The sequence below is a fragment of the Poecile atricapillus genome, chromosome 2 (genome assembly GCF_030490865.1).
Source record: "Poecile atricapillus isolate bPoeAtr1 chromosome 2, bPoeAtr1.hap1, whole genome shotgun sequence".
Classification (NCBI taxonomy): domain Eukaryota; kingdom Metazoa; phylum Chordata; class Aves; order Passeriformes; family Paridae; genus Poecile; species Poecile atricapillus.
In genome coordinates this window covers 69,424,309-69,438,517 of record NC_081250.1, presented here as the reverse complement: position 1 = coordinate 69,438,517, position 14,209 = coordinate 69,424,309, and the positions used below count along the sequence as shown (strand labels likewise).

The 14,209-nt window shown below is 38.4% G+C and overlaps 1 protein-coding gene across 1 annotated transcript in view; it reads left to right on the top strand.

Moving 5' to 3' along the window:
- MYLK4 (myosin light chain kinase family member 4) overlaps nt 1-13,952 on the top strand; it is a 35,845-nt gene extending 21,893 nt beyond the window's left edge. Inside the window, 7 exon segments of the mRNA XM_058831111.1 lie at nt 500-670; nt 2,974-3,044; nt 3,779-3,907; nt 4,422-4,574; nt 4,923-4,995; nt 6,521-6,596; nt 8,897-13,952. Of these exon segments, the coding sequence (XP_058687094.1) occupies nt 500-670; nt 2,974-3,044; nt 3,779-3,907; nt 4,422-4,574; nt 4,923-4,995; nt 6,521-6,568 (645 nt within the window). The 3' untranslated portion in view covers nt 6,569-6,596; nt 8,897-13,952.
- Nucleotides 13,953-14,209: the final 257 nt, after the last annotated feature.

The following is a 14,209-nucleotide window of genomic DNA, read 5'->3' as shown; positions in this document are numbered from 1 at the left end:
TGATTAACATATCACAAAAGAAAAGTATTTTTGTACCTATGAACAGATAAGCTGGAGGCATACTGAAATGTGAGGAGGAATTAAGTAATTTTTGTTGACTTTAGGTTGTTTCAGATTGACGTTTTGGATCCTGTCCCTCTTAAAATCAGAGGGAAGAGATCACAGATTTAAATGCAGATTCTCCATCATGTTGTTTTGGTTTTCCATGGAACTTAATTAATTTCAGTGGCACGAAATGATGACTCAAGACAGCACAATATCCAAATTTCAAGACATTAATGGTTTTCAATGGATGTGAGGCTGGACTCTTAGGCCATGAAGAGGCTCAGACCAGTATGCATCAGAACTCAGATTTTAGAAAGTTCAGATCAGAGTACAAGATAATCTTACTGATTTATTATTATATTACTGAATTATTATTATGCCTGTGAATGATAAAAATAGTTAATAGTATATTTTCTGCATTAGTCTTACTGTATGGGATTGGATTTGAACTTGGTTACTGCTTTATTGTCTTTTTCTCCTCAGTGTGGAAGGAGGAGAGCTATTTGACCGAATTATTGATGAAAACTACAATTTGACAGAGATGGATACTATCTCATTCATAAAGCAGATCTGCAAGGGAATTCAGTACATGCACCAAATGTACATTCTTCATTTGGATCTCAAGGTAGAGTTTTGAGATGTATGTTTTGTGCAATAACAGATGTGGAAATTCCATTCTTAATGGTAGGCCATAAAGCTTAGCAGATTGCTGTGGCAGAAACAACAAAGAGCCTTATTCTGCCTTCCTTGTTTCAATGCATATTTACTTTAACCACACTGAGATCAGTTAAATTACTACAGGACTAAATAAATTAGATTAAAATTGTGGTCATATGTCATCAAGCTTCATAGTGCTCAAATTTTCCACAGACTGATTTTAAAGAAAGCCAGCAGCTGACTACAAATATGTTGCTATTTTTAATTTCAGCATTTAGATCTCAAGATATTGAGCAACTGTTATTTAATTCAACTGCATAAGATACATGTTTTATACAGCAGCCATGGGGTCAAATTATCTCTGTTTGTACTATGCGGAAAGGCATGAGTGAGTGGAACTAAATTCAAGGGTCATTCAGGATCAGTGTAAGCCCACACAACCTTCTGAGGACTACACTAAACTACTTATGAAAAGGCATCAATAGATAGCCAGATAAAGGTGAAGCACATTAAAAAGTACTTTCTGAAATGAAAGGAATAAAAATAGTCAGTGGATAATGTAATGAATACAGTGTGTCTATGTTGGATTAGCCAATGGCTGCTAGTGTAGCTGAAAGCCCAGAGAAAGGTGGTAGATTCTCTGCCCCATACTCACATATGTACAAGTACTCTACCATGGACTTGCACATTCTCACTCTGGTCAACTGAAAATGGTCAACTGCCACCCCTTAGAAAACATTTGTTATTATTTTTCATTAAACTGTACACTTCAGCTGGCTCCTTTTCCCTTAGCCTATGTTCTTATTAAATAATGGACTTGTTTATTACCTCTATTTAGTGCAGGAATAAAATGGGATGATGTCTTTAGTTTTATGACTGGCTAGAAAGCTTCCTAGTGATCCCTGAGCTTTACAATACAATAAAAAGAAGCAAGGAGTGCACAAGATGTTTTTCTCTGGTGAGATTTTTATAACAGCTGCTGGCTTTGGCCTGTAACAACTGAGTTAATATAGGACATCTTTAATGATGTTAGCATATATATATATTATTGCAGTGGTTAAGAAAATGAGCAGATGCTTGTTGGGACCTGCTTCAGTAGCTGATCAATGACCAGACTTGCTTTTCTCTTTCTCTACAAACATCCAGTTACCTAGAAACCTGTCAAACAGAAGTTCACACAGTTCTTTGGGACACATTAATTATGATCTTGAGATGGCACAGTTTTAATATGAGGTCAAACTACTGACAAAAAGATACATATACAATCCAAGAAATTAATCCCAGAGACCTCTATTCATCCGCTCGCCAGCTATGGCTTCTCCCTTCTGTTTTGCTTGTTCATAGATTGCTGTCAGTAACAAATGAGTTTAGGAAAGAAAGCCTGAAATTGAAAGAAAATCATCTTGACCATAATCATCCAGGACATCAGAAACTATGGACATATGGTGTTTAAAAGTCCTACATGTAAAATGAATTAGTAATGGTGACAAAGGTTAACTAATGTTTTAAGTGTTGAGGGCTGTTTTGTTTCAAAGAGGACTCACTGAGCAATAAGACAGAGTAGCTATAAAAGTGCTGGCAGGGAATATGGGACTGTGCTTTAGGTATTTACATTTCAAATACAATTGGCCAAATCCTTCTCTCAGTTCCTTCTGTAAGAATTTGGAGTAATTCTTGGAAATTAATGGATTCCTGCCAGGAAAGTGAAGAGTAGCATTTCGCCCTATGAAAACCCAGAGGGGTTTAACCTGTGAATTCTATTTTTTGCTAAAACACCTGAAAAAAACATAAAGTTGATATTACTGACTTAATATATGAATGTTCAATCTGACAGAACATCTAAGAACTCAGAAATGTGAAGCTGTAAGATAAATTTCAAAGCCCAAAAAATTTATTAAAAAAAAAAAAACAGTGTAAGCTTATTAGGGTCTGTAAAATCACAGTGAAACTCCTCCTTGGAAGTCTGCACTCCCTGTCCCCCTCCCCCTAATGCCTTCTTTTTCTGACCTGCTGCCTTATGTCAAATTCAAATGCCCTGGAGACGATAAAGCCGTTGGGAGGCACAAAATGCATGGCTCTGATTGCTGTGTGACAGCAAGCAGGGTATCCATGCAGAGAGATCTGAACAAGGAGAAAACCAAAAGATGCTTATGACATATTTACACTGTTATTAGTGTTATTCTCCCTGCAGTTTACTAAAAGCACAGTTTTTCATATTTTTTTTCTCATTCAAGTGTTTTTTGTTTGTTTGTTTGTTTTTTCTCTTGGCAGCCTGAGAATATCCTGTGTGTGAACCGAGAGGCAAATCAAATAAAAATTATTGATTTTGGATTGGCAAGAAGGTACATGCATGTGTTCTCACTAACCATAAATTAATTAAGAAATAATGAAAAAAGTATTTCATCCCTGCCATGATGTGTTTGATACATAAATTAATACTACTATTTTTAGGACAAGTTTGTTTCTTTTAACCAGGGATATATTTTAATATGGAATGTTCAGAGCTGAGTGAAAAAGATTTGTCTTGAAACCTTCTTTTCAGGTAGAAGGTTGAAAGAGGGCTGATTTTCACTAAGAATGCATATAAGTATCTTGGAACAGCTAAAACACCACAAAACCAGTGGCACATCTTGTCTAGTCTCTTGTCTCCAGTATTAAGAGATTCTTCCAAAGAGAGTGTAAGATACCATTGAGGGCTCTTACAATATATCCATGCTATAACCCTTTCTAGTTTATTAGGTGCTATAACCTCAGTGAAGGATTTACTGGTTAAAAATTTCATGCCTATGATATGGAGAAGTCCCAAAAGCCTGGTAAGAGCTGCTCTGAGAAGTCCTTGAATTATGAATTTCTTCCTTTTTGTAGCAATTGCATTTTGTCCTAGTATGAAAGCTTGAAAATACTTCTCATTCTATGTATGGGTAAATTTCTTTTTAGTTTGTGCCTCTGTCTGTCCTTTTTTTCCTACTGAATTTTCTGTATGCTTCTGGAATTCCTCTAAGTGCTAGACAATTGATGATGCAATTTTAATAAAGAACTGTAATTTATGTCCTTTGTTAATGTTTCCATATCCTAGATATAAACCCAGGGAAAAACTTCGAGTTAACTTTGGGACTCCAGAATTTCTTGCTCCTGAGGTTGTGAATTATGAGTTTGTCTCTTTTCCTACAGACATGTGGAGTTTAGGAGTCATTGCTTATATGCTGTAAGTAGGATTCATTATCTGCTTTGTAAGCTGCTTCCGGGTTGAACTGTATCAGTCATCCAAGTTTGCTGTTATACTGGAAGTGTGAAAAACTGTGTACCCAAAATGGGAAATGTAATCTTCTAAGTTCCATATTGAGAAATCTCTCCTCCTTTCCAATTGCCATGAAGTTTTTGTATTTGGCTTTTTGCACATCTCTCAGGAGTGTTTGAGCATCACACTTCCAGAATAATGTAAAATTGGTAAATTCCCAGTGGTTAGTATAAGAGTGGTCAAAAGGTCTAGAAAATATGATCTACCTTGAAAGACAGTAATTCTTGGTGTGTTAGAGAAGCGGGGTGATTATTTAAACATTTAAATAGATGAGAAAATGGGAATGGTCTGGAGATCTTCTTAGAGAGTAGAATTTTGTAAGATAGGCCAGAATGACAGAACAATCTCAGCTGGCACATTGGAGACCATGTACAGGAAGAAGGAAAGACAGGAGTACTGAACATATTCCTTTTTACTTCAGCCTCACTGGATTATCTCCTTTCTTGGGTGATGATGACAATGAGACCCTCAACAATATCCTGGCCTGTAACTGGGATTTTGAAGATGAGGAATTTCGAGATGTTTCTGATGAGGCCAAAGATTTCATATCAAAGCTTCTCATCAAAGAGAAATGGTATATAATCCTGTATCTTTGAAATGTGTATTCCATGCCATCATGACACATTTGTGTCACTTGTGCTGCTCCATTGCAGAATTAATATGATTATGTTTTTTATGCCCACATAAATTATAATGTATTATAATGACACTTCATTGATGTTGTTCATTGTCTCCATCAAATGCTTTGAAATTACCTGAATACGTTTTTGCAGTAAAATGAAACTTAATTAATCTGCCATCTGTCATGGATGTTCTGAAATGACAGCATTGCATGATGGCAGAACACATTACCTGTAGCAGATAATTGCTGAATTGTAAGATTCTGGGAAAAACTCCTAATAGCATTCTGGTTTTCCTCTAGCTGGAGATTAAGTGCAACTGCTGCCTTAAAACACCCATGGTTAACAGACCACAAGCTCCACTGCAGACTTCAGGTCCCTACATTTAAATATCCTTGTGCATCTGCTGTTGCCCTCTTGTGTTGCCACATCATTTTGCTTTTACATTTTTTCTTAACTTCATTTGAGTCTTTGTCACTGATTAATTTCTTGCCACTGGGAGCCACATGTGTCCCATTGCTTTTTTTTCGCTGTTAGAATTTGCATGCTCACACTTGCTTATCAGTTTTTGCATGTCTGGGAGGAAATATAAGATCCTGCAATGCTGTGTGTTGCTGACTGGATTAATTTCTTAGCCAAATGAAAGTATTTATAAAATGAGCACTGAATTGCCACATGAAAAGGATTTTCCAGCTCGGTATGATTCTTGTTCCTGCTTTGAAAACCCTTTCAAGCTCTTCTGAAGACGCCCCTGAGTGCTGTTTCATCCTACCTCTTCCAAAGAGACGCCTTTCCCAACAGAGCTTGGAAATTCCCCCGGAGCATACTTTTGTACTTAAGCACCTTCTTGCCCTTCAGTGGTAGCCAGCTTAGTGGCCAGCACAGAAGTAGTTTGCTCAAGCAAACAATTCAGTTAGGCTGAGCTGGAGGACTAAGAAGACTTTAAAATACTTTGGTTATTCCTGTTACTCAGTAACTTTTGGAGATTCATGCTGTTGGTGACACCTCTGTTGGCTGTTTCTAGGTGAATCCACTCTGCGGTTCAGTGGTTCACAAGGGGATAATTTTTAGCAGGTTTCAGAATTTTTACAGCATTTGAAGTGCAATATTCACTTCTTCCTTTGCAGGCAAAGCACTTTTGGGTTAAATAAAATGACTACTGTATTGCCTAGGATGTATAGGTCAAAGTGCATTTTCATATACAGCCTTCATTAAGAATGAATAGATGATATTAATTAACAAAATAATGTTATTAAAATAGGAGCAAAGATTATCATGATAATCACGCAGTTGTAGCCCTGGCAGTGGGATGGTCTGAATAGTGTATTGACAGCTCTGCCCTTGCAAAATGTTCCTGTTATAGACTAAGGATAACCAGAACTACTATAAAATAGGATATAAAAAAATCAAAGAAATTACTCTAATTTTCACTTAAATTTACTTTTCATTGTAATCTCCCAGAACAGCAATTCCCATGAGATTATCAGAAGATTTTTAAGTGTGTGTGCACAGCAAAAATAGGAAAACTTGTCATGGTTAATATATCTTCAGAAGTTTTTGTAGGATATAATTTTACTCCTTTAGTTGGGCTCCAGTGAAGTTCTGATTTCTGCAATCTCGGGCACAGTCTTTTCCAAATGCTGCAAAAACACAAACTACTGTCCTTCTTATCACCAGGTTTTTTCTCAGAAAACCCTACCCTAATGCAAACCTTACAGCTCATGTTGTCCTTTGCATCTTCTCCCCCAATATTTTTTATTCATACCTGTGCTTTGCAAAATAGCTTCACTAAACATGCTGATGTTGCAGTGCTCTTCTGACATTACCTTAAGTAGATGTAAGATACGATTGATCTTCAATTAGTGCTTCAATAATGGTATCTTTTTTTTTTCCTGCTTAGAAAAAGGCTAAAGGTGACTGTGCGTCTCAAGCACCCCTGGCTCAATAACCTCTCTGAAGGAGCTGCCAAACAGAAGGTTTGTTTCAGGTCCCAAATGTTCCTTCAGATGTAAAAGCTGTAGCCCCTGTGGAAGGGATCAGTGGACAGCTGAAAACCTGGTGTAGTCCAAAGTGCACGGTCCAAACTGTATTCACCACCACCACCCCTGCTGCTGTCTGGAAAGCATTCAAAATGTTAACTGGCTCTATTACTTACACCAAGTAACAGCAATGTGCAAAATAATTAATGGGTATGGAGCCATATGTGCTGCAAACCCTGGCCATTTTAGAGGGAATGGTTATGCTCCCACTGGCTCTCATGGGGCAGGATTTCACCCAATAATTTTTCAGTGTTGAAAGCTTTTGGGTTTTCATGCTGTGGTTAGAAGTACTGTTAAAAAAGGGTAGAAATATGAAAAATAATAACTTTTTAGCAGAGGCACGGGCCAGACCCTCAGGGCAGCTTGACTAACTGCAGCAAAACCAAAGCAAGGTGACCCCTGAAAGAAGCTGCTCCACGTGTCCGAGGGCCCAGTTCTGACATGACACTTACCTTCTCTTTTAGCAATCCAAACAAGTTTGACAGAGCGTCTCTCTGTCCTTTTTCCCTGGCTCCTTGTCTTTGCCCTTTCATTAACAAACAGTTCATTAGTGGTTCTCAGGCTGGCTTGGTTGCCTCCCCTGGGGATCAGGGAGACTCAAGTCTGGTCTGTTTCTCTGTCCCTGGTCTTTGACCAATGCACACTCACTCAGCCACTTTGAAGTTGTGCTGCCTCAGGTGGTGCAGCATCCTCATAAACAAATACTCCAATTCTCATAGCCACTTTCACCAACTACCACAGAAGTTGGTGGCTCTGTTCAAGGACCAGGGGAAATGCTCAAAGGTTCTGAAGGCCATTTCTGGGCAAAACTCAGTGGAGGGTCAAGACCTGAATTAGGCTGAGAACACACACACGCTGTAAAACCGCTTCCTTTTAGTAGTGCGTCATGAGTAACAACAGGATGCCAAAATAAAAGTAGTCCACCTTTCACCACTTGCCAAAAGGCAAATTTTTAGTGGTGCCATCATCCATCATCTGCTTGGTAGGACAAGTGATATATTGGGGTTTTTTTGCAACAAGTTTTTTCCAGGAACATGTGGAAAGCAGAGTATTGTGAGAGGTTGAAATTTTTCTTCTGACTAAGATTAGAGCAGATTTTATACTGTGTAGTGTAGTAACAAAGAAGATAATGATCTTTACATGAGCTATTTCAGAGACATTAAGATGCCTTTCCATGATACAGTGGAAGCCAGTAAGGACTAAGGTACTGTTTTTACATCCCACTTGCTCTCTGAAGCCATGTTACTTCCTAATACAGTAATAATATCTGAGCATCAACTTCTGGCATAGAAATCCAGTGGGAATTCATACCTCTTTGTGATCCTCTGTATTCACCCTCACTTTACTGGTGCTGAGACAGATTTTATGAAGCTTTGGTCCACTCACCTGTGTGCTTCTACATGGTAGTTTCCTAAACAGGTTTTCCAGCCCTGTTGTAAGATTAGTGTTTGTATCTGGATTTCCCATTTCAAGCCACTAACTTGTGGCCACAAACATAACAACAAAATGGTGAAAATTCTCCCTCTGTAACACAGGAAGCACTGTATTACACAATTTTCTGTTACAACCAAAGTCAACTTTAAGATAAATTGACTGTCCAACGGCAGTCAAAATTATTTTTAAATAAACTTTTAATAGTTTTGTAACATAGTAACCTACCCATGATCTAACTTGCAGGAAAATCTGGTTTTGGCTTTTGCAGTGTTATTTCCTCTCTGTGTGTTTTTCTTTTTGGAGTTTATTTGAGTTTACTTAATGAGTGGATCTAAAGTCATAGCTGTGCTTTACTTTTAAAGAATCCCTTTAGCTATTTTTATCAGGCAAGTAGTATGGTTACCACATTTAACCCAAAATAATGCACTCAAGTGCCAGCTGATTTAGACCTGGCATTATAAATGCTTGCAGTGGTAACACAAATAAATGGAGAGGTCTGCATCATGCCTTTGCATACTGTGATCTGTATGACAAGAGAAGCAAAAAAAGCAGAGTAGCTGCTTTAAAGAGACACTTCCAGGATCAATTCTCCACTTAACAAAGAGGCCTTGTCTTTTTAATATTCTATAAAACATTTCACAGAAAAGGTGGCTGTGAGAATTCTTTGTAAGCAAGAACCTTCAGTGCTGCTTTATTTTCTTTATGCTCAAAGAAACCACCATGTGGTCATCCCAGAACACTTAACCAAATGAAAAAAAATATACTGCTGAATTAACTGGATTCTTGTTCTGTTTATTTTGCAGGAAAGCTGCTGTGTGGTTACTGCTGCTAAGAGATTTGAAAATATCAGCAGTCTCGGTGCTTTATCCCCCTGCCATGACTGAGACTTCTACTAAATGGACCAACAGCACTTTAGTTGCAGGACAAGTCCCAGCATTGTGGAGCTGCTTCTTCTCAATTCAGCTTTTAAAAGAAGCGAAGTATTTCTCCGGGTTGCAGGAACGTGTTTCTTCTAGAGCAGCATGTTCTCCATGCCTGCAAGTGCTACTTTAGCTTGGTTTCATAATGAACTTTTCTCTATCTAGTCTTATATCCTCATTTACTCAACAAAGGCTCCTTAATGTTTATAGTATCATGTAAAATTAACTGTTTCTCATCTAAGCCCAGAAGGTAATCTGTCACTATATCTGTTGCCAAGGTTCATTTGACACTGGAGTCAAATAATTTTAAAAAAAAACGAAAAAACAAAAAATTGCAACAAATTTAAAGCTGCCTTCTGTAGAAGATTGGAAGTTCTTTTTTCCTGTCACACTAAAATTAGTTAAAGATTAGCTCAACCAGAGTTAAAGCCACGTTAATGTAACACCAGTGGAAGGGAGAAATGAGGCTTTCCTTGTGTGTAGGTGAATTTGCTGAAACTGTGATATGGTACATTTCAGGATTTTTTAGCCTGATGAATTACTGCTCGCTGTAAATACACTTGGATTAATTAAACAAGACAGAGAATAAGGCACTATTCACTTGTACCTGTGCAGACCCTGTTCTCCAAAATGCAAGAGTAATTCAGAGTTATTTTAAATAGGGTGATTTTATAACAGTGAATCTGTTTAATGCTAATTTAACTCTTTAGGGCCTCTGGCAAAAAGGTGAGTCAGTGCTTTGCTCATTATAACCTCTGAGTACAGGCTCAAGTAAAAATACTCTGTATTTCTAAAGTTTTCTTATCTTTCTCCCAAGCCTTTCTGATTCTTAACTATGTAAAAAAATGGGAGTCAGAACAGCTGAATTTTTCACCTGAATTTTTTTGATTATGGCTCACCATTAAGTGAATCTAAGTTGCCAAGGCTCCAACATTAAAATAATGACACTTACTCCCTGCTGTATATGGCTTTCTTACTGCTTGGTTTTGGAACTACATAAATGCAAATTGTAATGCGTATTTTATTTAATCATGCTGTTGTGGTGTCTTTACATTGTCTTTGCTTAATCCAGTTCTGATCAAACCACACATTAACATAGCTATCTCTATATATTTATCTCTGCGTTTCATATGTTTATATATTTCTGTCTTTTTAAAAAGGGATCAACATAAAGACAAAACAGTATTATTCATCACCACGCAATGAATTGCTTCTCACACCTTTGTCCTTTCTGGATAGCATTCATTTTGAAATAAAAAGGGGCCCATTCATGGGACATCATGGCCATCACACTCTCTACAGCCAGTTTGATCCAGTGTTTCGAAACCATTGTAGTACATCCCTTAGGACTGCTCCTGTAAATGAACTGGGCTTCTTACAGCTGTGACATCTTACTAATACTGATGTGTTGCACCAGAGTTTGCGAATACTGGCACACCATGTAACTTTTATACGATATACAGACTTCAAGTCCTCATCTATAGTCTTAAGTAAACTTTGAGAAGCAGAAATGGAAGTTTCTTTGGGAAAAGACTGAGAGGTCTCAGAGCAAGAAAATGAGCATATGACTTTTAGATAGAAGCTGAACTGCTTGTTTTTAGTCACCTGGTCATTTGCCTGGTTATTTGCCTGGTCAAAATGAATAGAAAAGTTGCCTTACTGTTAGGCCTGGAGTTTCCACTCCTGTTCTGACTCTCTTCAATATATTGTAGCTTTTTGTACTGCAAGCAATTCAATGATCAGGCTAAAATTCAGCAAAACCCTTTGGAATAACAGGATCTCATTATGCACTCTAGTGCCATTATTGTAGAATTGGACCAGGGTTTTGTTTTTCCTTTGGTAGATTTTACAAGGATAAATTGCATGTAATTTTGAATCTTATTAACTATACTAAAATAATACTGTGACTACAGTCTTTTCTGCTTCGTTGCTCAGTTGAATTAAGAGGATTTATTATTTGTTGATATGTACAACTGAGTAATAATTAAGAGCTTAGTGTCATGAAGATCAGCCCAGTGTAAGAGTGTGTTGTGCTGAGTCAACCACAAATCCTCCAAGAGCTGTTGATAAATGTGGCCTCTGTTGAGCACATCCCCCAAGTTCATTCGTACAATGCTCTGTGAGAAACAGGAACACATGGGAGGATAGAAGAGCTGGACTTACTTCCCTCACCTTGAGAATTCAGGCATGAGTTGAGGAGGGGACCCCTTAGCAGCCTCTGGCTTGTGCAACCAGGCAGTGTGCTAACACAATCAAGGCACTGAACTTCCATTCTTAATAACATGGATAATGGTGGTCACACTCTAGAGCCTTGTCTGTAAATTGTCCCACTGTTTCATTCTTGGAACAGTTCCTGCAGTAGGTGGTCAGCTTGAGGGAGGGACAGTCAGAAGAGGGTGGACTGAGCAAATCTCTGCAGTGACTGAAGGTGCCATTTGGTGCCCAGGGTTAAACCCAAGTGAACCTGCAGGTTTCCAGTGGAAGAGGAAAGAATCCCAAGCACACTTCTGCTTTTTGCTGCACAGATGCTGGATCTGCAGCACCGAGTCAAAAAGGAGGTACATCACCTAGGGCCTTACTGTCACCAAGGGTAAAAAGTTATACTGCTGTGTAATCATCACTGCTGTGATGTGCCTGAGAAAAATGTCTCCAGAGATGTTCATTTGTGTCCTGTATTCTCAACATGAGAAACAGGCTGCCCAGGGAGATCACGGAGTCTCCTTCTCTGGAGACTTCCAAACCTCCCTTGATGTGTTCCTGTGTCGCCTGCTTTAGGTGACCCTGCCTTGGCAGAGGGGTTGGACTGGATGATCTCCAGAGGTCCCTAAAAATTCTGTAATTCTGTGATCTTTTCTGGCTGTTGTAATTTTAGTAAATAATAGCTTGAGACAGATTCTTTTTAATGGCTTCCTAATTGTGTCGTTGCACTTTGAGCAGCATGCTGTTTTGTGTGTATGCTCACATATGCAAGTTTGGTTTTACTTTGCCCTACCTCTGGAAACATTCAAGGGTGAGTTGGACAGGGCTGTAAGCAACCTGATCAAGCGAGTGACCTCACTTCTTATTGCAGGAGGGTTGAACTAGATGAACTCTAAAGGTCCTGTCCAACTCAAACTATTCTATGATTCTATGATTTAATGATTTAAATATGTTCTGTAATGACTAATAGCTAAAGCTTACTATGTTAAATTATTTTTTTGACACATCATCATTTATTTTCTACTAGGTCATAATAATACTAAGGCTACTAGGTTCTAATAAGTCACCTATATCTGTGTGAGTTTGCTTATACTTTTTGATACATATTGGCTTACATGATTGCATTTGGAAACTGAATTTCTGTGCTTGTGAGCAGGTTTGGGTGTGAAAGGCACTGTTCTAGCTGTTGTTATTCCATTTAGCTGTATACTCACGGACAGGGAGGACTGCAGGTACCTCAAGAGTGGTATAGAAACATCAGTTGCAGTGGGAGGGATCAAGTACGCAGATGCAGTGCTTGTTTTGTGCATTCTTCCTGACATGTAAAAACTGAAAAACAAAGTCCTAGGAACATGACAGCTACCACCTGGCACTCATAAGAATCAGGACACTGTTATTCCCACTCCTATAGATGCAGCAGGTATACTAGAGTAGTCTAAGAGTGACATCAAGATTAGAAGCAAATATACTTAGTATAAGATGGGACACAAGTGGTTTTTCAACTGTTTTTATATTTTGTACATCATGAAGATTATGAAATGGGTAAAAACCTCTTCTGTAGGAAGATCTCCATACTATCATGTCCATGTTTTTGAATGCCTGCAGCTCCTCTGGGTACCCTCACAGTAAGCAGTTGGCAACCTGGGTAATCCACTCTGGAGATTACAAGAATAAATCCTTTTTATTTCATTATTCCCTCTAATGTCAGGAGCTGAATAAACTTAAAGCCAAGCTAAATTCTTGATTCCAACAAGGAATAACAGGGTAGCTCACAGAAATAAATAAGGGAAGTGCTAGATCCACCTTTTGTGATGTGAGTAGTAGAAGAGCCCAGTTTAACAATCCCATCTCCCTGCCAAAAATATCTACTTTGCACCAGTCCTGATCAGTAAAAATAAAAAGAATCTTAATATTTTTAACAGTGAAGGAAGGAATCTCAATCAAGGAACAGTCTTTCTGCAGTGGTTAAATTGCTTCAGTAAAAGTCAAGTTATTTTAGCATTTTCAGTTTAATGCTGACACTATAAATCACTGCCAGCCTCTTTCAGCAAAATGGCCCCCACCAGGAGCTGTGAGAAAAGAAGGTGTTTGTCAGCTCCTCTCCAGTGATGGAGACCTAGAAACATTGGATTCCGTTCTGCTGGATCCAGTGAGAAGGGCAATTCTTAGCTTTTAGACTTTTAATACCTGGTAACTGATGCAGTTTTGCACCCAGGGTAGTGATGAATGCATGAATGAGCACTGATGCTCCAAACGCCTTCCAAACTTCCATCCAGGAGGATGATGCATCTTCACATACCACTTTTATCAGCGATACATATTTGTTCTTGTGTCTCCTGTGACTAAAACTAAAAACTGCGTGAATCCATGTAGGAGTGCTAGACTGTTTCACCTTCCATGAAGGCTTGGTAGCTGAACAACTAACTACCTGTTTCAAACCTAGATGAAGACTGGTAGAGGTAGTGCTTTGTAAATACCTTGTTTAGTTGTGTGTCTTTAGAGTTAGTGATCTCATTTTGGTATGGCAGAACTAATGTTTGTGTATCCCACAGCAACTTCCCTTGCATTTAGAAGACAGGCATGTATCATGAAGCATGTGGATTTTCATGTACCTTATCACCTTGGTTTGCATATCTGGTTTTGTAGATTAACTCATGTATCTCTGGTATGTGTTCTTTTGTGAAAACAATGAAGCAATCTTGTAAAAAGATGAATGAGGAATAAATGCTGATTTTGTTTACTCCAGGGTTTTTGTTCGCTATATTTAATGTGCCTGTCATTTATATTAGTGACAGAAAGAAGCGTGGCCTTTTTCCCAACTGCTGTCTCTAGGTATATGAAGAGAAAAGCAATTTCCATTGAAACAAATGTGCCTGTGTCAAAGGTTGACTCAGGCTCACAGTTGCACTCCTTGTAAGAAAACCTCATCTCTCCCTGCAAGTAACTGCGAGACTTGAGGTGCTCTTGACTGCTGGAAGTCCTTAAGACCAGGTTACT